The sequence below is a fragment of the Berghia stephanieae genome, chromosome 8, assembly GCF_034508935.2.
Source record: "Berghia stephanieae isolate SIO BIC M18660-M18661 chromosome 8, UCSD_Bste_1.3, whole genome shotgun sequence".
NCBI lineage: Eukaryota > Metazoa > Mollusca > Gastropoda > Nudibranchia > Aeolidiidae > Berghia > Berghia stephanieae.
This window is the reverse complement of record NC_088367.1, coordinates 28,391,564-28,416,154: the sequence shown is the minus strand read 5'-3', so window position 1 is coordinate 28,416,154 and position 24,591 is coordinate 28,391,564. Positions and strand designations below refer to the sequence as shown.

The 24,591-nt window shown below is 36.3% G+C and overlaps 1 protein-coding gene across 1 annotated transcript in view; it reads left to right on the top strand.

Moving 5' to 3' along the window:
• LOC144978466 (glutamate receptor ionotropic, kainate 3-like) overlaps positions 1–24,591 on the top strand; it is a 146,130-nt gene that overhangs the window by 31,358 nt on the left and 90,181 nt on the right. The window contains exon 2 of the mRNA XM_078924580.1: positions 23,495–23,626. Coding sequence (XP_078780706.1) covers positions 23,503–23,626 — 124 coding nt within the window. The 5' untranslated portion in view covers positions 23,495–23,502. The remainder of the gene's footprint in view (positions 1–23,494; positions 23,627–24,591) is intronic.

Here is a 24,591-nt window from a genome sequence, read left to right as displayed (position 1 = left end):
ACTTTGTCTACAAAATGTCGTGGAAGTCCTTTGGCCACGCGGAGGTCTCGATAGAGCAGTTGGTAGTACTCGTTTCACACGAAAAGAGACCGAAATTGATCCCAAATGAAGTCAAGATTTTTTTTGCTTAACCTCCTGTCCACCACCCAGTAGTGATTGGGTAATTGGGTCTGTTAGATCCGGCGGAAAGTACTTTACGATAGACTGGTGTCTTTTCCAAAGGGTAGCAAGCAATTGCTATTGTCCGTTTCACAATACAGAATCGGAACAAGCACAATACGGAGCGATTACCGTTTCGGGTTTAAAGCTCTTCTTTGGCTTACAATAAAACCAATGGAAACGAAATAATAATTCCAGAAATACTTATGTTGAGGTCTTTAAAATGTGTTGATGATATGCGTTTAATAAAAAGACTCATAGCATCCGCCAGCCGGATATAACCTACCAACACACAAAACTATGTGTAACCTTTAACGTGTAAAGTATGTTTAATGCAATTTAGTGAGAACTACTCATAAAAAATGGCTGGCTAAATATAATTGCAAATAGCTGTTAACGTCAATCTCGTTCCTTCTATAAACGATAAATAATACTAAAACAATATATTTGTAATGGTCTTCTTACTGATAAGATCTTATAGAATTGTGTAATGAGTCAAATAGAGTTCAACAGCCGTGACGTCATTTCCCTCGTAATGACTTGCAATAACTTAGTAACCAGTTCTAAACTATCGGAACAATGGCGGACGCCCTTATGAAATACTTCTCCGACGACCATAAAAGTGTATCCAGAGGAGCAAATCGTTATAAATCTGATCATGTTTTGACTTTTATATATTCTGATCACATGACATGTGAAAAAGTTCTAATAACCATGAAGAATTTTAAAAAAGTACCGACTTTCTTTGTTTAGAACCAAACTGCTCGTTGCTGGACGGACGTGACATCAGACTATTGAATCCTATTGTGATAGGTTTTTGAAATAAAATACTTGGTTGTCATACATCCCTCAGACTCAGATTTAGTATTCAACCAGACTTGTAAAAGATTTTTTCAATTTTAATTTTTAGGAGATAATATTTGTAGTCATTATATTAAACTCATAAAAAGCAACAATCTGCCCCCCCCCCCCCCCCCCACACGAGGATTAAATAACACTTCCTTAAAATGATGTGGTCTGCCACCAACTTTCATTTTCAATCATTTTAAATGACTAAAAAGATGCTCATGAAATTCTGAAATTGGAGCCAACATTTCGTAATTTCTACGAATTAGTCGTAATGGTAGGCAGGTCTGCTCAACAATAATACAGAGCAGCAAATATTCCTCGTCCTCGTTCGGCTATGTGGTCTTGTGGTATGACACTCGCTTTCGGATCGGAAAGTCCTGGGTTGAAGCCTCACTCGGCGCATAGTTGAGTCCTTGGAAAATGCCCTTTACTCACATTCTCTCACCGTACTCGGGTGTAAAGTGAGTACCTGGCCGTTAACAGCGTCCTCTGTTCGAAAAAAAATGGTAATATCGCCTTACAGGCATCATGTCTTGTCTTAAATATTGCCGTTGGACGTAGAACCCTTGTAAAGCGCATTGAGCACGTTTAGTGGATATTGCGCTATATATAAGCTCAATTTTTGTTTTGTTCGGGTAAATTTGTTAGGACCAGGAAACGTTGAAAACGAGGAATACGTGAACTTTATATTTTAAAAAGGTACATTTAAAAGTACATTTATTTATATAATATTTGTAGGAGGAATCCGTGAAAACAAGGAATAAGAAGACAAGGAATGCGTAATGTGCTGCATCTATAAAAGTACAAATCATTTAGTTTTGTGTGTCGGGGTTTTGATTATTTTGAGATGCCTTGGTTGTTTTGGATTAGACCTAGATTTAGGTTACTCCTGAACTTAAAAGTTGTGATTAGTTACAGATTGCACCTGAAAGGTATCGGCTTCTGACACGAGACTAAATTCTTCTGTGTTCCGATGTTGTATCTATCAATCTAAGTTCGATTGTGTTGTAAATGAATACCATGTTCAAAGATAAGTTTTATTGGGATAATCCAGATAAAACATTAAATCTAAAGTTTAAAAGAAAAATGTATGAAATCTGTATTTTGAAGGTCTTTGCCTACTAGGTTAATACAACCCATGGGCTCGATATGGTATTTATGTCAATTTGAACCAGATGCCGAGAAGTACATTTTAAGTTAAAAGAATAAGAAACACAAAACAGTATTTGTTCACACTTGAAAAAATATTTTGCTCAGTAAAGAGGATAAAAGAAAGACCAAGATCAACCTGGAGGAAAGGAAAGAACTTATGGTGGAGCTGGACAGGTCTGGGAGATGCGCTGGCAGAAGATGGAAAGCCTGACCAACGACAGAAGAGTATGAAAAAGTTTCATCGGTAGTCCAAACCCACCATGGGAATGAGGACTGAAGAAGAAGAAAGTATGAATGAAGTTGACGTCACTCGTATTTTTGTGTGTTGATTTTAGATAGCAAATTGGGTTAGATAGATAGATGAGATGAGATAATAATAAAAATAATATATACTTTATTCATCCAAAAAAATGGAAATTCGTTTACAGACGTGGCATGCATAAAAATGTGTAAACACAAAGTTGAGAATCTATGGCGACAATCTATACATATATATATATGCAAATGCACAAAAATGTGAAAATATACAACCAAGAAGCAATAGCAACACTTTATATATTAATTTGATAAACTAAGGTGACGTGTTGTCTTTGTTTTTTTTAGATATGAGGCGACGGCTCCTCATGGAGAACTTAATATATTTGTGAAGGGGGTGATCACCATCCTTCATAACTTTCTCCATTTTACTTAGATAAAATCCAAATTCAGAATCTAAACGTTCAACGCTGCACAATTTATGTAATGTATCAGTGCTATCCATCTAGCTTATGCTACCTATCTTCATCATGCAATAGAATATGTGAACCATCGAGTCAATCTGGTATTTGTCGGAAGGAACTAAAATAAATAAAATTAATGAAAAGTCAAAATGATCGAAAATAAAAAGGATTCTTTAACTCCCGACTTTGACATCTTGAACAAGTTACCATTGCAACTGCGGCGACCTTGGTAGCGCGCATGAGGAACCATTTCGAAATATCAAACCCGTGAGTACAATAATCTTATTAACATGCCCCTCAAATGACCACGCCTATGTTATATATATTATATATATATATATATATATTATATATATATATATATATATATATATATATATATATATATATATTCTTTTTAAAACATTTTAAACATTTAATCGGTCTTGAATTTAACGATTTTTCAGTAAGAATTATTAAGATGTCAATACATTTCAAAATCGATTTTTAGCACGTGCAAGATAGAAAAATATTATTAAACTGCTACGTTGTTTGTTTGTTTTTTATTGTTTTTGTTTTTGGTCACAGAGGTTTAAAGGAACGCCTTGTAATTTATTTGGGTTGTTTTTGTTTTGTTGTTTTTGTTTTTATTTTTTTATTTTTTTTATTAGCTATTACGCCAAAATAAAATCTGATTTTCCTCAAAACCAAAGGGGCATAATATAAGAAAATTAACAATTTTTGAAGTTGAAGAAACAAAATTAAATTACCCGATAAACACATTTAATGTTAACTTCCATTTAATAAGTTTAGCTAAAAATCATATTTTCATCGATAGCGCAATCTCGACATAATATATACCGTATTGAGTTTGGGACGATGGGTCACATATTTTAATCAAGAAACGAAGGAGCAGGCACCGTGTAAGATAAAGATCTGAACAAGTGTGTGCCAGGCAAAGCAAGAAAGAAAAACAGAAGAAAACAAAACATCCCAAAAAATCTGGAGATCGAACCTCAGACCTTCTGATGACCGGTCAGACATGCTACCATTGCACCATAGAGGCTCCCGATAGTTAGGACAATTTTGTCTAGCTAAATTCGTCACAAGGGTGGTACGCGTTTTGCCCTGTGAATCCTCGCTTGCATCGAACAACACATACATTGAACACGACAGGACGAGGACCAAGATATTGGAGTTGCTCCATTTTTATTAATGATAATATCAAATTAAGAAATTAAGAAGCAGGCACCGGTGTCAGATAAAGATCTGAACGTGTATGAAAGGTGCCAGACAAAGCAAGAAAGAAAAATACAAGAGAAAAAAAACCATCCCAAAAAATCAGTCTACCTCGACTGGGGATCGAACCTCACACCTTCTGATACCGGTCAGATGTGCTACCATTATACCACAGAGGCTGAATGTATGTGTTGTTTGGTGCAAGTGAGGGTTCACAGCGTAATACAGGTACCCTTGTAAAGAATATAGGTATTAAAACTGTCCCAACTGTCGGGAGCCTGATTAATGGGAGCACGTCTGACCGGTAATCAGAAGGTCTGAGGTTCGATCCCTAGTCGGGGTAGACTGATTTTTTTGGAATGTTTACTTTTTCTTGTATTTGTCTTTCTTGCTTTGTCTGGCACTCTTCATACACACTTATTCAAATCTTTATGTCACACATTTAAATGAGTACTTGACTGAGAGTAGAAATCGACGTGTACTTATTAATACATCTTATAACCTAAAGTGACGTGCTTTCATTGTTGTAATCGAATTATTGTCAAGCAAATATTATACTCTACTCTCCATTCCTATAATGATAAAAAAGCCCATAATTCGGTTGTCAGACCTGTCAACACATAGGTAGAAATTAATCTTTTGATAGTAAGATTTGGGTCTTGAACAAACGACTTGTATAATAATGAACGGAAATTTGGTACCCAATCCCCCCGCTGAGAGAGGAATTAAAGCTTTGTGAGACACATTAGGCGCAATATTAAAGATCTGAAAAAGATTGTATGAAACAGTGTTAGACAACGAGGAAATAAAAATACAGGAAAAAAAAACCATCCCTCAAATTTAGCCTGCCTTGATATACCCAGTCGAGGCAGGCAGGGGCGGGGGGGGGGGGGGGGGGAGGGGGGATGGTGTATTTCTTGTATTTTTTCTGCTTTGTCTGGCACTGTTTCATACACACTTTTTCAAATCTTTAACGTTGCCAGTGCCTGCTAAAATATTTGTCAATAAGTAGGTATAGCGTTACCCTTAAAATGCTCTATAAAAATGTGAACGTTTACTTGTTCTGTGATTCATAGAGCATAGATAGTTGATATAATATGAAAAAAATTGAGCTTTATATAGCGCAATATCTACTGAAATGTGCTCAAAGCGCTTTACAAGGGGTCCATGGTCAACAGCAACATTTAACATGTAGGACGGGACATGACGCCTGTTAGGCGATATTACAATTTTTCGGACAAAGACAACGCTGTTAATGGCCAGGTACTCATTTTACACCTGAGTACGGTGAGAGAATGTGAGTAAAGAGCCTTTTCCAAGGACTCAACTATGCGCCGAGCGCGAGGCTCGAACCCAGGACCTTCCGATCCGAAAGCGAGTGACATACCACTAGACCACATAGGCGCATGAGTGATTTTGAACTACGTAAAAGCAGCAGCTATCGAGATAGATAGTAGCTACATGATATCCAGATATAAATGACACAACCCATGCAATACCAATATCAATATAATAATATAGTTTATCTAATCACGGTCTGTTGGACACAGATGGTGTATTGGGTGATGGATGGCAATAAACGAATGACGATTGAAAAACCATAGAGTTAGCTGAAATTTTGCTATGCATCCCATGGGTTCAATAAACCTATTTTTTATAATGCAGCCTACTTTTTAGGATAGCCTGATTAATTATATGACTCTCTCGAAATGTAGGTCTGAAATAAAAGGTCATATCTACGAGCTTCCGGGTTGATTAAAAAAAAACCCCAACATATTATGTGACCTTTAAAAAAAGAAATTTAAAATTGAGCTTTTATATAGCGCAATATCCATTAAACGTGCTCAAAGCGCTTTACAAGGGGTCCATGGACAACAACAACACTTAACAGGACGGGACTTGACGCCTGTTAGGCGAAATTACAATTGTTCTCGGACAGAGACAACGCTGTTAACGATAGGTTGACACCTTAATACGGTAAGAGAATGTGAGTAAAGAGCCTTTTCCAAGGACTCAATTATGCGCCGAGCTAGGCTCAAACCCAGGACCTTAAGATCTCAAAGCGAACATCATACCACTAGACCACATAGACCTTTCATCTCTAAGTGGTCTGATGTTGTGATGAACCAGTTTTGCTTAAATGTGATTTGAATTTTTTGCTTTACTTATTAAATAGAAATTGAAATTGAAGTGCGGCTATGTGCTTTAATGAAATTATGCATCGGAAGTACTTTACTGCTATTATTTTTGAGTGATGAAAAATATATTTTTGTGTTAGTTGGGTGTGAAGTATTGGGGGGAAATCCTGAAAATGGCTGGTAAGGAGAGAGTAATTTAATTTTTGTCTTTAAAAAAAATTATATTATCGAATAGCAAAGACCTTGTTTTGGATTCGATTACGATCTGTTTACGGCAGAAATCATCCACACATTTGACTACATCTTGGAATCGAGCGATAGCGGTATTTTCGTGTCAAGCTTCTGTTAGTTTTTCGAGTTTTTTCATGATTTAAGAAACATTTCATCGAGCTAGTTTGCGGCTGAAAAAGCCGATTGTACGATGTTCCCCAAATATTGCTGTGTCAAATGTCGAATGCCGATTAAATACGTTTTTAAGTGTTTAACCTTTTTATCCATCCCCTAATTAAATTGTAGATTGACTTAGAGCGACCTATACATATATGCAGGTCTGATATCCGAAACCAACAATGGGCCCAGTTTAACATTGTTGTAATGAACAATAATTTGCGTCATTTTTTTAGATTTCCATTACAACAATGAGCTCATAAGGAATTGGCTTATCAGACCTGCAAATAAGCGCACGTCTACTTAGAGGCATCAAAATGGGCATTTTACGTTTCTAGCTTACTAGTCTATCTCCGTGACCATCAACAACGATTAATCGTGGGGTAAAATACTATTAATGTTTTATCGACTAAATTGTTATTCTAGAGAAACAAATTATCTTCTTTCAAAATATAACAATGAAAACAATTTGGAACAGACGGAGACTTTGAAAATCGTGTGGCATTCCCGACTGTCAACAATCACCGATCTCACATGCCCTTTGTTAGATTAGCCATTTGTGTATGAATATTTGGTGTAGCTAGTCATAGCAGAACGTGACTTCACTGTTTTTTGATTGGTTGATAAACGTTTGTCTGACAAATCAACAATTTCAAATAAAGAAAACTACTGATCTGATTGTTTATGAAAAGACTTACAGTTCCACTCATGGGTGAAGACTTACGTGTTAAAGTTCCATCCGGAAGTATAACGGACTAACACACAAAACTATCATTATAACCATGAACTTTTATGGTCCGGTTAATAAAGTTTAGTGAGAATTACTCATAAACATGGATGGCAAAAAAAAAAGATAACAAAGACCCGAGATATACCAGTTCTAAATGAATGGACTCGTGTTGTTATCGAACGGTAATGTATCGGGTAGTAAACGCATTTACTCAACCTCCCATAGTGGGCAGGGGGTACATACTGTGTCTTCTATCCCCTTATATTTGTTTTCCAACATGATTTCTGTCTTTGTCTTGGTTTTGTCCTGGCTCTGGCCGGAGTCCTGGCTGGGAGGGAAACAGTCAAATACATAGTTATTGTTTTGGGAGAAGATATTTTTTCCTTGTAAATCATCTCTCTGTTATGTATTATTATATTTGTTATTTTGAATGTACAATGTAAGCATTTGAGTGTATTCCTCTTTGTTGGATTTTGTGTTTGTGTCCGGATGAGACTTATAGGTGATCTCAAACTAAGTACATTGGTGGTATGCTCTTGGAATCTACATCTGATCCCTATTTGTTCCCAGTTCCCCTATGTCTTACTTTTTCTTGGGTGCTTTAATTGTAATTCTATAACTTTTTACTATTCCATTTTTTTCCTTTTTACTGGCGCTGATAAAACATAAATGTGTTCCAAGCGCCGTGAACACTTAAAAACAAAAACAGCATTTACTCAAAACCGGGTTTAGGTGGTGAGTGGTCGAACTCGTTACCTTTCGGCTACAAAGCAAAGATCATATCATTATGATATCATGAGCTACGCTGAGCTACGCTGCCTCCTCTAATATATAATTTATCAGACACAATATCTTCACAACTTGTCACTGTTCAGGATAGTACTTCATTTATTTATCTATTTGTTGATATTATTCATTAACTAATAGCATAAGGAAGAGGAATACACTCAAACATCGGTTTCTCCACGGGGTTTGACAGGGGGAAATAGCTGGCTATGCTAATGATGTTATTTATCGCTTGACAAACACTTAGGTTGATTGGTGCATGGGGGTTCGTTGAAATCCCATGACACTTTCAGCGTGTTTGTCATACATGGAGAACCATAGAGACGCCGCCCCTCAAGATTCACTCTTATCAATAGTCATCATCGTGATCATCATCATCATCATCATCATCATCAACGTCATCTTTGTCGTCAACGTTATCATTATTGTCATCATAATCATCATCATCATCATCATCATCATCATCATCATCAGCATCATCATCATTATCGTCGTCGTCGTCGTCGTCGTCGTCACCATTTTCTTCTTCTTCTTCTTCTTCTTCTTCTTCTTCTTCTTCTTCTTCTTCTTCTTCTTCTTCTTCTTCTTCTTCTCCGCATCATCAATTTTATCATCTGTTTCATAATCATTATCACAATCGTCACAACCAAACACATCATCATCATCATCATCATCATCATCATCATCATCATCATCATCATCATCATCATCATCATCATCATCATCATGTTCAATACAGTGATGATACCGAAGGCATGCATCCAGTGTCGATAATTTATCTATTTAACACTATTTCAATAACATATTATTGATTCTTAACTCTATTGATAATCCATCAGACAATAAATGTTTGATGTCAAACGGAATCAACACGTCGTACAAGTAAACAACTGAAAGACTAATGATCTAACTAGCCTATGAAAAAAAACGAAAATGCCTGAAGTGAGGTTTGAATATTGGATTTCTTGGGTTACGTGGCATTGCTTCTCCACTTGGCCACCTCGCCCCCTCGCTTGTATCTAGTTTATTTTAATTCCGAGATTTCTGTATTTTTAATATTACATAATAATTTTAGGCATCAAAAATATTATGTCGTTCCACCACAACATCATACGATATCGTCGCCTAGGCATTCCACGAAGGAATTTTAGACATTATTCTGCTAAATCCTCTGGTTCATCCCAGCATAATACCAGTTCTACGAGATACATCACATTTTGATTTTTAGCATAATATTCTTATTTTTCCTCCTTCGTTTTGGTTACTTGGTATGGCAATCGGCTTGTGACCAACTAGTCTAGGGTTGAAGTCCCGCGGTGGGTGGCAAAAATTAAAGTCCCTGGAAAAGGCATTCATGTAAGAAATGATACCTATCTAGTCAGTTATGGCTTTGTCCATGTCGATAAAATTAAATATATAGCGTCGTTTTCCTCTACATGTTACATGTCGTTTTTGGTTGCAGAGTGGTTTTAGCATTCTTAGAGATTATGCGCTAAACAAAAGTTCATGTTTATACTTTTCTTCATTCATAATAATATCTGGAATTCATGGAAAATATCAACAAAACCGAATTTAACTTTGTTTGTATGCCAAACATCCTATCCTTGTTTCTCTATTTTTCTGAATCTAGGAAAATTACGACAAATATCACCAAAAAAAAAAAAAAAGAATTAACGCCTCTCAATTTAGATGTCTTAGGAGAGTTCGACTAATACCTATGTAATTGTAACACGTCTTACTGCTAATTAGGAGATCTGAGGTTCGATCCCCTGTCGGCCTTTTGGGATCACTTTTTTCCTGTATGTTTCTTTCTACTTTGTCTTTATTCATACACATTTTTTTTTATATTTTACTAAAATGGCAACATTATTTGACACTGAACGCACTGATTTGCGAAAGTCGGAGCTTTTCACTCAACAAATTATCAGTATTTCGTAGTAATGGCCAAAAAGTCTTCAGTGCGGCTATGTGGTCTAGTGGTATGACACTCGCTTTCGGATCGGAAGGTCCTGGTTTCGAGTCTCGCGATCGGCGCATAGTTGAAAAAAGTTGGAAAAGGCTCTTAACTCACACTCTCATCGTACTAAGGTGTCAAATGAGTACCTGGTCGTTAACAGCGTTGTCTTTGTGCGAAAAATTGTAATATCGCCTAATAGGCGTCATGTCCCGTCCTAATGTTAAGTGTCGCTGTTGTCCAGGGACCCCTTGTAAAGCGCTTTGAGCACATTTAGTGGATATTGCGCTATATAACGCTCAATTATAATTTGTATTAATTAACTAATACAGCTGATATTCCATAACACATTAGCCTTCCACTTATAGGATTCTTTAGAGACAAGGGACATTACCATCTGACATTTTGCTATCATTAGATATATTGCAGTCTGATTGTCCCTTTAGACATGTAGCCATTTGAAATGAAATAACAATTTAATAACAGCCGAGTGATGTAACCTTGGATAAGGCAATTTACATACTTTATTTCAATAAATTATTGACAAAAGTATTTCTTTCGCCACGGCATCAAAGATACCATCGCCTAGGCAGTCCATGAAGGAATGTTATAGATTATCCATCAAACAAGATGTTTGATGTCACAGAAATCACCCATGTTGTCCAAAGTTAGCAAATTGGGGGTTAATAATCTTGCCCAAGAAGAAATAAAACGAAAGTGCCTCAAGCGGGGCTCTAACTCGGAACCTTCTGGATCATATGCAATGCCTTAGTCACTTGGCCACTTCGAGTGAATGTAAACTGAATTGCAAGTGCAACAAGAATGATAGCATATGAATACACATTTAATGTTTTGTGGTGCTGTCAGGTGGACAGTGGCGTCTTTAATCCTGTTATTTGCTTTAAAACATCAAATCAACCCAGAATGTCTGAAAGTAACCATTTATTATGCTATAAATCCATTTTTATGAAATCATAAGCAATGTGACCAGGAAAATCAAAATTTAAAAAGTAGTGTTAAATAAGACGATAGGAAATTAAGGTTTGTGTGTAATAGACCAAAAACTGTGTTATAAAAACATTTAAGGCTGGTCGATTCGGTGACGAATGAAAAAGCGACATATGTCATCTCCATAAAAGTGCGTGATAATAAAAAGGTGCCCGTTAAAAATTGAGTCGGTCAAATCTCTATCCAGATCCAAAAGGATAGTGCTAAGTCGTATGCGTAAAACAAATTTGAGAAGCACGGTTGTTCTCAAAATTTGTTGGGTCGTGATCGGTATAGATAGAGTGAAGTAGTGTCCACACTACACATCTTCACGAAAAGTCAGAGCAACGCTGTTTCAAGATTACAGAGGAGCAAACCCGAGATAACAACAAGACAAGATTTGTTTGTGTGTATTGTATTGTCTTTACATGTTACTGAATAGGTACGTTTTCGTTGTCAAACCTTTCATTTTAATTTTGATATTTTCTTTATCTTTTAAAATAAAGTTATGATTTAATGTAATCAGCAGACTTGTTTAATAATTTAAAACTATACTTTTGTGGGGACCTTTTGTAATATCATTATTCCGATTGTGGTTGAAAATATCTTAAAATTTTAATGTCATGAAACCAGTGACATTATGATATTATGATCCACCCGTCAATTTTTGGATAAATGATTCTGTTAGATCTGGCGGAAAGTACTTTACATTAGAAAAGCGGACAATCCAAAAAATAACAAGCAATTGCTATTTTCCTTTTCACGGCTTCATGGACCAAATGGCTCTGCATGAAGGACTACTGTCGGGAAAGTACCATGCAATTTTATGTGCACCGACAATGATTTTAATTTTGAGTCAGTGTATATACAGGGAGAAGAATAAAACATTTTCATCTCTTTAAAATCGGTTTGCAACGGAATAAGGCGACTTGCTCTTATTTACAGGTCTGATAACCCATTTCATTATGGGCTCATTGTTGTAATGGAAATCTCAAAATATTGGCACAAAATATTGTCCATTACAAAAATGTTAAGCTAGGCCCGTAATTGCGTTCGGATGTCAGACCTGCAAATATGTTCACGTCGGAATCAGGCATCCAAATAATTCTAAACATGAAATTCCGATATTTTATTCTTTTTTGTTTTAATCTAAAAAAATCAGAATGTGTCCCTTATTAAAATTCCTTTCAATCCCCCCGTGCATTGCGTGAAAGTTTGAAGCGCTGGTTGACCAGATTGGAATCTTCCTGATCTCCTTTCCAGCGATGATAATCCAATTTCTCTTCCCACCAATCCATTCCTTCAGGATGACATTGAATTTGGAAAGATGAAAACAAATTCAAAGATTAAAAACCTAACTCAACAACTTTTAGAATGAAATTACTGCAGTGTTATATTGGACACATTTCTAAGAATAATAATCATGAAGGAATTTAAGTTAAAGAATAAAAATCAAGGCAACAATAGCCATATATTGGAGGTCGCGATGGCTGAGTTGGTAGAACAAAAAGGGGCTGAGATATATTTCGGGTGAAGTCAAATTTGTTTTTGTTTTTCCGAACCCCCTGATTGGGTAGCTGGGTCTGTTAGCTTAAGCTGAAAGAACTTCGAGATAGACTAGCGGCCTATCAAAAGGTAGCAAGCAATTGCTTCTGTCCGTTTCACGCTATAGAAACCGGGATAAACTCCGTCTCCAAGGACCAAATGATCCTGAAGCACTGTTAGTAGAATTTAAATCATTTTGTGAAGTGAGATGATGTCCTTTGGTATATTTATTTCATCAGACATCAATATTTTAAAATGATCAAAATTGTAAAAGAATATAAAACAGTAAACATTTAATAGGATTCAACAGTGGTGACGTCACTTCCCTCGTATTGACGCATAGTAACTTAGTCACGGGTTCTAAACTATCGGAACAATGGTGGACGCCCTTATGAAATACTTCTCCGACGAGCATAAAAGTGTATTCATTGGGAGAAAATCATTATAAATCTGATCATGTTTTCACTTTTATACATTCTGATCACACGTCATTTGAAAAAGTTTTGGCCAGCATGAAGAATAAAAAATACCGATTTTCTTTGTTTAGAAACAAGCTGTTCGTTGCTGGACGGACGTGACATCAGACTATTGAATCCTATTATACCGGGCGCTACTTTGTAAAACACCTTCAAATATCGATCGATTGAATGATGCCCCAATTGTCTATAAGTCTATAACCGGGTTTGTTTGTTTGTTGTTGTTGTTTTTTTTGTTGTTTTTTTTTTTTTTGAAATCTCAAATTTTAGACATTTTGGCAATTAGGATGATCGAAAACGGAGGTAATTTCGAATTTTGATGAAATGTCTTTTGTCCGAATACGGTAGGAAAGCAAAATTGAACAGTAGAAAGGCTTTTAAGTAGAAACCCAAGTTACCTAATCAAACGTTTTACTATAATGTACTTTTATCAGAGCCCAATAACTCAAATTATTTTGGTCTCATTGTTAAAATGGAAATAACTTGAATTTTGAGCTTTTTTTTTATATAGCGCAATATAACTAAACGTGCTCAAGGCGCTTTACAAAGGGTCTCTGGCCAACAGCAACACGTAACATGTAGAACGAGACATGACGCCTGTTAGGTGATATTACCATTTTTTCGACAGAGACAACGCTGTTGACGGTACTCATTTTACACCTGAGTACGGTGAGAAAATGTGAGTAAAGAGCCTTTTCCAAGGACTCAACTATGCGCCCAGCGAGGCTCGAACTCAGGACATTCCGATCCGAAAGCGAGTGTCATACCACTAGACCATGTAGCCACACCGTCTTACCGAAAACTGTCTTACTAACGTAAAACTTTGTTTTTATTACAATTTACAATAAGTTCACAAATGCTTTTGGTTATATCAGACTTTCGAATATGAACTTCTATTTTAATTAAAGAATTAAAGAATCAAATCTTTCCAGGCAAATTGTAGAAATTTAAAAAAACTACATATTGACTTCAAACTAAGAATACCAGAATTATACTACGACACATAAATAGAAGAGAGATATTTTACTATAGACTGCTCATTCAGACCAATGAAACCAGCAAAAACAAGGTATATATGTTGATTCTTTATCTCTGTTAAATGCGGGTGTTTACTTTTGATCGAAATCCCAAAACGTGAATCTATCCAGTTCGTTCTGTCTAGACTAATCATAGAATGAGAATGTGGAAGATAAGAAAGCTTAACGCTTACTTAGTTCAACTCTTCTTCAGTCGACGATTTTATTTGATATCATGAAGATTAATACATAACATATTGATAAAGATGCTATTTTTGTTAATCAAGAGTTTTAACAGAAAAAAAAGTCTAAGTGTGGTTGAAAGTTATGACTTTGGTGAAGTAGGTAGTTTATCTATAATAACGGAAATAAAATTAATATGCTTTGAAATCTTAAACGAAAATAATACAACTCATTACTCAAGGGCAAAGCTCACAATCATTTATCTCCGTCTTCCCTTTTGCTCCTATGAATTGACTGTATTGTGACGGTCTATCACAGATATCAGTAAGCAGAACAAAAAGCAAACTTGTGCAAAAAGAATGGAAGAATTGTGTAAAATCTGATTTTTTCCACGTTCCTCTATCTTTGCAGCAAGCTTTACATTACTTAGTTTGATGTTTTCGATGTCTAGCAAACATTAAATCATTTGTTTTGTTTTCACCCACAGTATGGTATATAATATGCCTCAATTCATATCCCTCAAAGTTCCGATGGAGTTCTGTCATAAAGGGAACTAATCCGTTCTCCTTCTTTTGTTTATAGATTATTCCTTAAATAAATAGAGACGGGTTTCCGCGGTGGACTCGAAATGACCTATGACCTTAGTTTGGATGACTCTAGTGGAGTTCAAACTTGTAGCATTTCTAACAATTGAATACACAGCTCATTGACCTATCACCAAACTCCACGCAATGCCACGGCATCCCATCCACCTACTCACAATCACCAACTCCGAAACCTTGTTCCAAAATGGCTTCCCTAATGGTGTCCATTTGCCAATTCTAGGGACGTTACTGGCAGCATCTCTTATTAATATCATTTTAACTCTTTACCGACGGGGTTCAATTAGACTGCAAACTGATGTCATTTGATGACGTGATTCCCGAAAGAACAATTCTACCGATGCGCAATGAAACTAAAGATCTGAAAAAGTGTGTATGAAACGGTACCAGACAAAGGAAACAGATTTATACCAAACAAAAAAAACATCCGAAAAAAATCAGTCTTCTCCAGTCGAGGAAGACTGATTTTTTAGATGATTTTATTCTTGTATTTTTTTCCTGCATTGTTTGAAACTGTTTCATACACACTTTTTCAGAACTTTATCTCACACCAGTGTCTGCTCCCTAATTTCTCAATTTGATATTTTCGCAATAAAGAACGAGTTGTATTGCTTTGACTGTCTCTCTCGATAGAAAAAAAAATGTTTGGGTTTGCTATTATAACCAGATAAATTATATGATTTGGACGAAGTTGAGTCTCACTGCGAAAGGCTGAGTCCAGCCGTCTTCCGATGAAAGTGGCTGAAAAGTCGCCACAATATCAGCATCAAGCTGACAGCACATTTACATGTTATGTTTAATGTATCGCAAAAACGTGATGAATATTCATCGTTGCTCTTGGGGAACACTGTTTGACCTCCTGATGACATTTTAAAGGTAGGCAGTGAGTGAGTCAGTTCATGCGAGTCATTCGGTGTGTTATAAGAAGATGATTGCAGTTGACATCTGACAGTTGTTTGTGACTGTTTTGGGGAATTTTGATCATTTGCTAGTCAGAGAAAGGGCGAGTTCTCATGAGGGTGGAGTTACTAGGGAATGAGAACAGTTGCTCCCTGTGCTGGAGGGGGGGGGGGTGTGCAAGTTGGTCCAATACTACTCTTTATAATGATTTATCCTTTCCATGTGTTTTTTTTAATTATCATTCCGTATTAAAAGAATTTGGTCTTTATTTGGATCCGCCTAGAATCTATTGATGAAAGGGATAGGTATTTTTGTTTTTAATTATTGTTCCTTTTCAGTGCATTCTAATTTATTGAATTTTTCATTTATGTAAGCATTTTAGTGTGGATACGTATCGCTCTAGGTGGAGTCGGTCCTACTTGAATTTATAGGTGATGCTTTTCAAATGGACTCAAAATTAGAAAAACGAACAGGTTGCTCTTATTTCTGCTTTTGTTGAAACTTGTCCCAACTCCTGTCATGATATTTTTATTCATGAATGCTTTTAAAACCTTCTTAACTCTAGATCTGTTGACATCTTTATTATCTTTGTTTTTAATAGTCCTGAAATGGTTTAAACGCGTCATAAGCACAGCAAAACTCAGAAAAACAAAACGAGGAAAAACAAGAAGATAACTGTAGGAGCTACCTGAAGCCGGTGATCGTGAAAAAATTAACGGAAGAGTGAAAATGGAGAGGCTTCGTATGGGAACAATTCTGACAAAGGACGTTTCGGGTACAAACCATTCGTCAACCCTTTGTGCTGACGAAGGGTTTGTACCCGAAACGTCCATTGTCTGAATTGTTCCCATACGAAGCCTCTCCATTTTCACTCTTTCGTTAGAAAAAAACACCCAACTTTGAAACAACCTTTCCCTAATACATCAAATAAATGGTCGATAGTTTTTACACTTCGTTGTCGACAAGACAATTAATGGAACACACTTTTATTTCCTCTATCACGAGTATATACATCGCCAACCTTTATTAGGTTCCAAGGCTCTATGAATACTTGAAATCTCTTATTAGAGGATCATATCGAAATTTCTACTAAATCAATCCTCACTTGGCATTTTGTACGCAGCGACTTCTTCTGATGAATTTTCCAGTTAAATCTCAAGTCCTGTTGCGCAATGCAAATGGTGCGTGAATCAGTAAGATGGTTATGGTTATGAGTTGATGGATCAGTAGTTAGGACATTTACCCTAGTAAACAACGATTAGTGCTTCAAACATTATTTACATTTCCCCTTCATATAAATCGACGGATTCAACTGAATTGGACATTATTTTATCGATGGGCATTTTTATGGTTACCATGGGTACATTTCTGAAAGTCTGTTGGTCATTTTTAAAGATTTTCACAGAAACATTTAAAAAATGATTTAACGTTAGCGGATGGTTGTTGGGAACCTATGTTAGAAGATTTAAATCTCGACTGCATTGTTTTTGATATATTTAACTCCGTTTAGACTTGATCTATTGATTGTTCCGCAATACTAACTTAATCATTTATTTGTACAAAGTTGTTGCTTAGGTCACAACTTGTAAAAATGAATGGTATTTATCTAGCACTTCACCCCGTTGCCACAGGCTCTTAGCGCTTGCATCTATTCCCAGTGTGGTAAACATCCTAACATTTTAGAATGTGCACCTGTTTCTTTATCGATGAACACGTCAGTCTGCGTATCACGACCTGTTGCGTTCTTATGTGTTTTACAGGAACCAAATAGATAATGAAAATTTGATATCGGAAGTAGTGATGCCATCTAAACGTAAAAATAAAACAAAACGAATATTAAGTGGAGTTCACAAAAAGATTGAATAATTATGAATGATCGTCAAATTCGATATATTTGACTTGTAAGGAAATGTTGCTCCTTTCCTTCTGGACCGGTTTTAGTGTATCTAGCTTTGAAAAAGCTACTGCGGTTACGTGGTCTAGTGGTATGACACTCGCTTTCGGATCGGAAGGTCCTGGAATCGCACTCGCATAGTTGAGCTCTTGGGGGAAAAAAACAACTCTTTACTCACATTCTGTCACCATACTCAGGTAAAAATGAATGCCTAGCCGTTAACAGGGTTGTCTCTGTCGGGAAAAAAATGTAATATCGCCTAACAGGCGTCATGTTTCGTTCTACATGTTACGTATTCCTGTTGGTCAGGGATCCCTTGTAAAGTTCTTCGAGCACGTTTAGTGGATATGGCTCTATACAAAAAGCTCACTTTAAAAAGAATATTTATGCCTGTTAAGCAGGTATTCGTATTCTCACAGCCTGACATAGTGTACTGAAATAAGGAAAGTTAAGTAAGTTGTTATACGTTGCCATGCTTTTCAGGTAAAATCATTAAATGAACTAATGCGTATATTGTTGAAGCAATCGGTGTAAATCTCTTATAGTGAGGGGGGAAAGAACTAGAGTAAATTAGATATAATTTAGGATACGTTAACAAGACTAAAAATAGTGTGATGTACAGACAAAGAAAAAAAAATAAATAAAAGAGAGAGAGAGAGAGAGAGAGAGAGAGAGAGAGAGAGAGAGAGAGGATAAATGGGTAGATAGATAAACAGATAGATAAATAGATAGATTGATGGATATGTAGTTAGGTATGTAGGGAGGTAGGTAGTAGGTAGATAGTAGGTAGGTAGTAGGTAGGCAGATGTACATATATATTTTTTTTTCATATATATATATATATATATATATATATATATATATATATATATATATATATATATATATATATATATATATATATATATATATATATATATATATATATATATATATATATATAGTGTGGCTATGTGGTCTTGTGGTATGACACTCGCTTTCGGATCGGAAGGTCCTGGGTTCGAGCCTTGCTCGGCGCATATTGAGTCCTTGGAAAAGGCTCTTTACTCACATTCTCTCATCGTACTCAGGTGTAAAATGAGTACCTGGCCGTTAACAGCGTTGTCTCTGTCGGGAAAAAAAACAACATTGTAATATCGCCTAACACGCGTTATGTCTCGTCCTACATGTTAAGTGTCGCTGTTTGTCAGGGACCTATTGTACAGCGCTTTGAGCACGTTTAGAGGAAATTGCGCTAAATAAAACCTCAACCTTTTTTTAGAAAGATAGATAGATAGATAAATATATAGATAGATAGATTGGTAGGTAGGTAGATAGGTAGTAAGTAGATAGATGTATAGATGGATAGATAGATAGATAGATAGATAGATAGATAGATAGATAGATAGATAGATAGATAGATAGATAGATAGATAGATAGATAGATGAATTGACAATATATATATATATATATATATATATATATATATATATATATATATATATATATATATATATATAGATAGAGATACGAGGGAGAAGGAGAGAGGAGGACAGAGTGAGGTAGGAAAAGCATGTATAGGTATTATTATTTCTTTTTGTTTTCTTGATTAAAAAACCGATTTTTACATTACTCTTCATTGATGATTTATTGCTGTGACGCACCAGCAGTTTGATGCGATGTGTAGCATTAAAGCGAACTACGTTAAAGCCCGAGTCTATACAACTTGTGTGACTTTGTGGTCTTGTGGTCAGATGGTCCAAGGTTCGAGTCCCGCTCTGAGTATTGCATAGTTGAGTCCTATGAAAAATGTTCTCTACTCACATTCTCTCACCGTAGTCAGGTGTAAAATGAGTACATGATGGTCAACAGCGTTGTCTCTGTCGGGAAAAAAATTGTAATATCGCCTAACGGGGGTGTTGCTGTTAGCTAGGGACCTTTTGTAAAGCTCATTTGGCACGTTTTGTGGATATTGCGATATATAGATTATCAAGTATCCATAAACCACAATTGTCTATCTTATCTCTCAGAAAAAAACAGTAAGACTTGTGATTATTCCCAGATAAATAATGGAAGAAATTATGATTGAAGAGCCGATAAAAGGGCAATTCGAAAGTCTGGCTCTGACATGCTGCTCACTTTATTTTTCTTATGTTGTCATAATTCCCACGTTAAAATATCACATGGGCTGTACAGGTAAACCAGCGCGGACTGGTTATAATATTATCGTGAACGTAGTTGGTTTTACACTTAAAAGTAAGAAGGGAGTGGGACTGAAAATTATATATATATATATATATATATATATATATATATATATATATATATATACATATATATATATATACATACATATATATATATATATATATATATATATATATATATATATATGTGTGTGTGTGTTTGTGTCTGTCTGTGTGTGTGTGTCTGTGTGTGTGTGTCGGAAGAACTCATAGTAAATAATGTAGATATAATATCTACTGTATAATATAATATGAAAACCAAATTAATAGTTGTATTAAATGGAATAGATGTATGGGTATACAAAATTGAATGTTATAATTACACAGGTTAAAAAAAAAAAAACACAAAACATTCAGAATACCAAACTCGGGACGTTTCGGGCTCAAAACCCTCATTCAGCCAATAACAAAAGCATCTAAAAACGTTAAATTATAGTTTTTAAAAATGAAAATGACAGCTTCAAAAAAAGAAAAAAATACCAAACACGGAACGTTTCAAGCTTAAAAACCATACTTCAGCCAACATCAAAAAAAAACAAAAAAAAAAACAACAACAACAAAAGAACAAAATAACCCCCCCCCCCCCCCCCCAAAAAAAAAAAAAACAAACAAAAAAACAACAAAACAAAACAAGGAAAACATAAATACATTAACAGATAAAACCAGATCAACAACAGAGAAATAGTCGGTACGTCCTTTCTGTACTTTCACCATTGTTTTTTTTCTCATTTTGTCATCCTTCTATATGTGTTTAACGTGAATCGTTATCGTTTTAACTGCTTTTGATATTGGCGATTTCATGGTTTTGGAGACGAAACATCCCAAGCTTATAGTATTCTGTTCTTTTTTTTTTTTTTTTTTTAGAAAATTGGGGTCTTGTGGTATGACACTCGCTTTTGGATCGGAAGGCCCTGGGTTCGAGCCTCGCTCGGCTCATAGTTGAGTCCTCTGATTAGGCTCTTTACTCATAGCAACACGCAGCGGCGTGGCGAATTGACGGCATATGGTGGTGCCATGATTAGAAGAAGAAAAAAAAATTCTAAAACAGTTAATTCAAAATCAGTTGGTTGGTGAGGAACTAGTCTTTTTATCATCTAGTGTCAATCTCCCAAACGGTCGGTGAAGTAAAGAGTCAACTTGATTCATTGCAATTCATTGTTTAACAAAACAAAACTTCAAAGTATATCTCAAATAATGGAAATCAATGGAATACGATTAATGATTGCACAAATAAAAGGTAGATTCAGATCTTATAGCATCACAAAGAAAAAATCATTCCACTTAAGTACTTAAAAAATCTAAAAACACACCAAAGTATAACTGTTGACAATCTTCGCTTTCTTTCTCTGACTGACACAAATAAACACGCACAAACACACACACACACACACACACACAAATAAACACTCATACACACGTAACCATCAACTTGGCACTACGAGCAAGAAAAATGTTGGTAAATTCGTCCACAATGCTTCGTTGCAAAGAATTACTTTATGTGTGGCTTAGACGACAGAATGAGGATAAGGTTAATTTAAACGGCAATGTAAGCTGGTGTAGGTGGGTGGTTGGGCGAGGATTGGGGGGAATGAATGAGATACTTGATACATACTATGATAATAATACTGTCATTCATCTTGGATGGGTACAGGGTGGGTAGGTGGGCAAATATGTGTGTGTGTATGTGTGTGTGTGAGTATGTGTGTGTGTGTGTGTGTGCGTATGTGTGTGTCGGTATGTGTGAAGGATGGGGGTTGAAAGTGAGGACAATGACTACAGTGTTGAATTGGAGGGATGGGGCGGGATGGGAGAAAGGAAGGGTGTTAGATAGTAGGTGAGAATTGCATTAGGTATCATTTGTAATATAGCAGCAGCAGCAGCATCAACTTTTTCTATACATTGTTTAATTTCTTCTTCAATCTTTATTACTTTATGATACCACTCCTTGAGGTTTCTGCCCAAACTTACAACTATTGTTCACGTTTTTTTAATATCATTATATTTATATTGGTTGAAAGATGCGAGAATGGGAGTTTAATCATCGTGAAAAGGGGGGGGGGGGGAAGGGGGGGATTTTGATATGTCATATTTTAAAGTTTTATGTTGTTTTTCTTTGCTGCTTACAAATAAACTTGACAATGATCAGTGTTTTTGACAGTTAATGTAATATTTTGGATGGCCGAAGTTACCCTAATTTGGCGCAGCCCCCCAGTCCAACGGTGGAGCTCTCAGATCCTGGCACAAGTCGAGGGGTTTTCCGCTATTTGAAGATAGTATAATTCGACCTAGTTTCTCGCTCAATCAGCTGTAGCGATACTAATGGATAGAGCATTAACTGGAGCTCGGATTGGTCTGCACCACGGTGTTTCAGTCACGAATTCGCGCAGTGATGTCACCAACACACGAGTCGGCGCAGTGCGTGATTCGGAATCTTATAGAGTGGAGACTAAAAAGGCAGTATGTTGTTGGCGAGTTGGCGAAAGACAGTGGAGTTAAAATCTCTCAGTTTTATTTTTAATTAAATTATGCTGTTAATGATTTTTTTAAAGATTGGTGCGGTGCCTGGCACCATTCGATCCAATGGCCCCACGCCACTGGCAACACGTAACATGTAGAACGAGACATTACTACGCCCGTTAGGCGATATTACAATTTTTTTTTCCGACAGAGACATCACTGTTAACGGCCATGTAATCATTTTATACCTGAGTACGGTGAGAGAGTGTGAGTAAAGAGCCTTTTCCAAAGACTCAACTATGCGCCGAGCGAGGCTCAAACCCAGGACCTTCCGATCCGAAGGCGATTGTCATACCGCTTAAACCACATAGCCGCACAAAAACACTCAAACCTGGGACTTTGCCGACATTCGTCAAAGAAAATTTTGTATTTTTCCGAGCATACAACAGCACTTTAACAATAAATAAGAACAAAGGCATTGGGTTTTGTATGTGTTGGCTACATAACAAAACGCGTGTATTTTTGTTTGCACGCGCTGTTTACATTAGCAAAATTGAGTATTTGGTGTGTACACATTAATCACAGTTTTGACGCTATTTTTGATAAATGGTAATCTATTGTCTCAAGACAAAGTGATGATGGTTCATGTCGTTTTAGTTATTGGAAGCGTAAGGTGTGCCAAATTAAGATTCTTGAATTCCTACGTTTGGAATTTCGAACGAGTTCTCATCTCCATTGGAATATTTTGGCTCCGCATTGCAAACTAATTAGACATTTTAAGCTTTAAAATTATTCAACAATACTTTATATCCTCCAACAATATCTTCATCCATGTTTTTTTTCTAATTAATTATTTTTGTTGCCTTTCAGTTTTCATTTTTTGATACTTATTTTATATAACAGGAAAAAATCTTATGAAATTATTGATTGCGTCAAAATATTATAGAATTTCATTGTTGTTGGTTCACAACAACATGTTAAAGAATTGTGAAGGTGATTCACAAATTCTCTCATGTTTGGTAAGATTTATCCGTGTCACTTTTTGCCCTTGGTATTTTATAAGATAAGACGCCCATCAATATAAAAAATATAATCAAATACATCTTTTGTCCACAGAACAAAGTATGACACGCGAACACCAATTAAAGTCGGCAGACGTTACCAAGACCATCATGTCACAGTTTGTTGCCGTTTTGGTTTTCTTCCCAGCATTCATTGTGGCAACACATGACGCTGTTCTCAGAGCAGGTATGACTGTTGTAATGCCATTATTGAAAGGTTGCCGGGTTTCTATACCCGTAAGATAAGACATTGTTGAGTGGCATCAGAAACCTCTGGGTACGACTATATAGCAAACAGCGAAAGTCGCCCATGAATAATCGAGTTTGGGCTGAAATCATGCCTTGTACTCTTAGTAGGCAGTGGGGGGCAGCCAACAGACTAAGGCTAACCCACAGTGGAGACTGACTCCGACGACCCGGCACTGCATTCCTCTGCCGTCTTCGTGATAAAGACGTCGGGCATGGACAAAATACTAAGAATAAAGAGAAGAGCGGCTAGACTATACAAAGCACCAGACGTCCTCTTCCGTTTTTATTTTATTTTCGAGCTTGGTATGGGTAAGTCTAACGGCTCTCCTCTTTATTCTTAGTATTTTGTCCGTGCCCGACGTCTTTATCGGGAAGACGGCAGAGGAAGGCAGAGCCGGGTCGTCGGAGTCACTCTGGTGTGGGTTAACCCTAAGATCCAGAACATGTGTACCGGCAGCCACCTTTCGTCACTGAATTGCGATTCAGATGCCGGGAGAACTTGCCACAGTACAATTAAAGCGGAAGACAAATAAAAACCAAAAAAGATTGAGTTTTTATATATAGCGTAACATCCACGTAACGTGTTTAAAGAGCTTTACAAGGGGTCCCAAGAAAGGTCTCTGACGGTATATCAGGGCTGTCATATGTATGGCCAAAATTGGCCACACGGAAAACCGGGTTTCTATTATCAATCTTTTAATTTTATATTTTCAACACAGCGATAGAAAAATATGCCTAGAGCCGTGAAAAGTTATAATGCAACATTGTGTCACAACATTATGATAGATTCTCACAAACAGAAATTACTTCTAGCAGCTTAAAAAACAATCACAAAATATCAAACATGGAACGTTTCGAGCTCAAAACTTTTCTTCACTCAACAACAAAAAAAAAAACCCGATG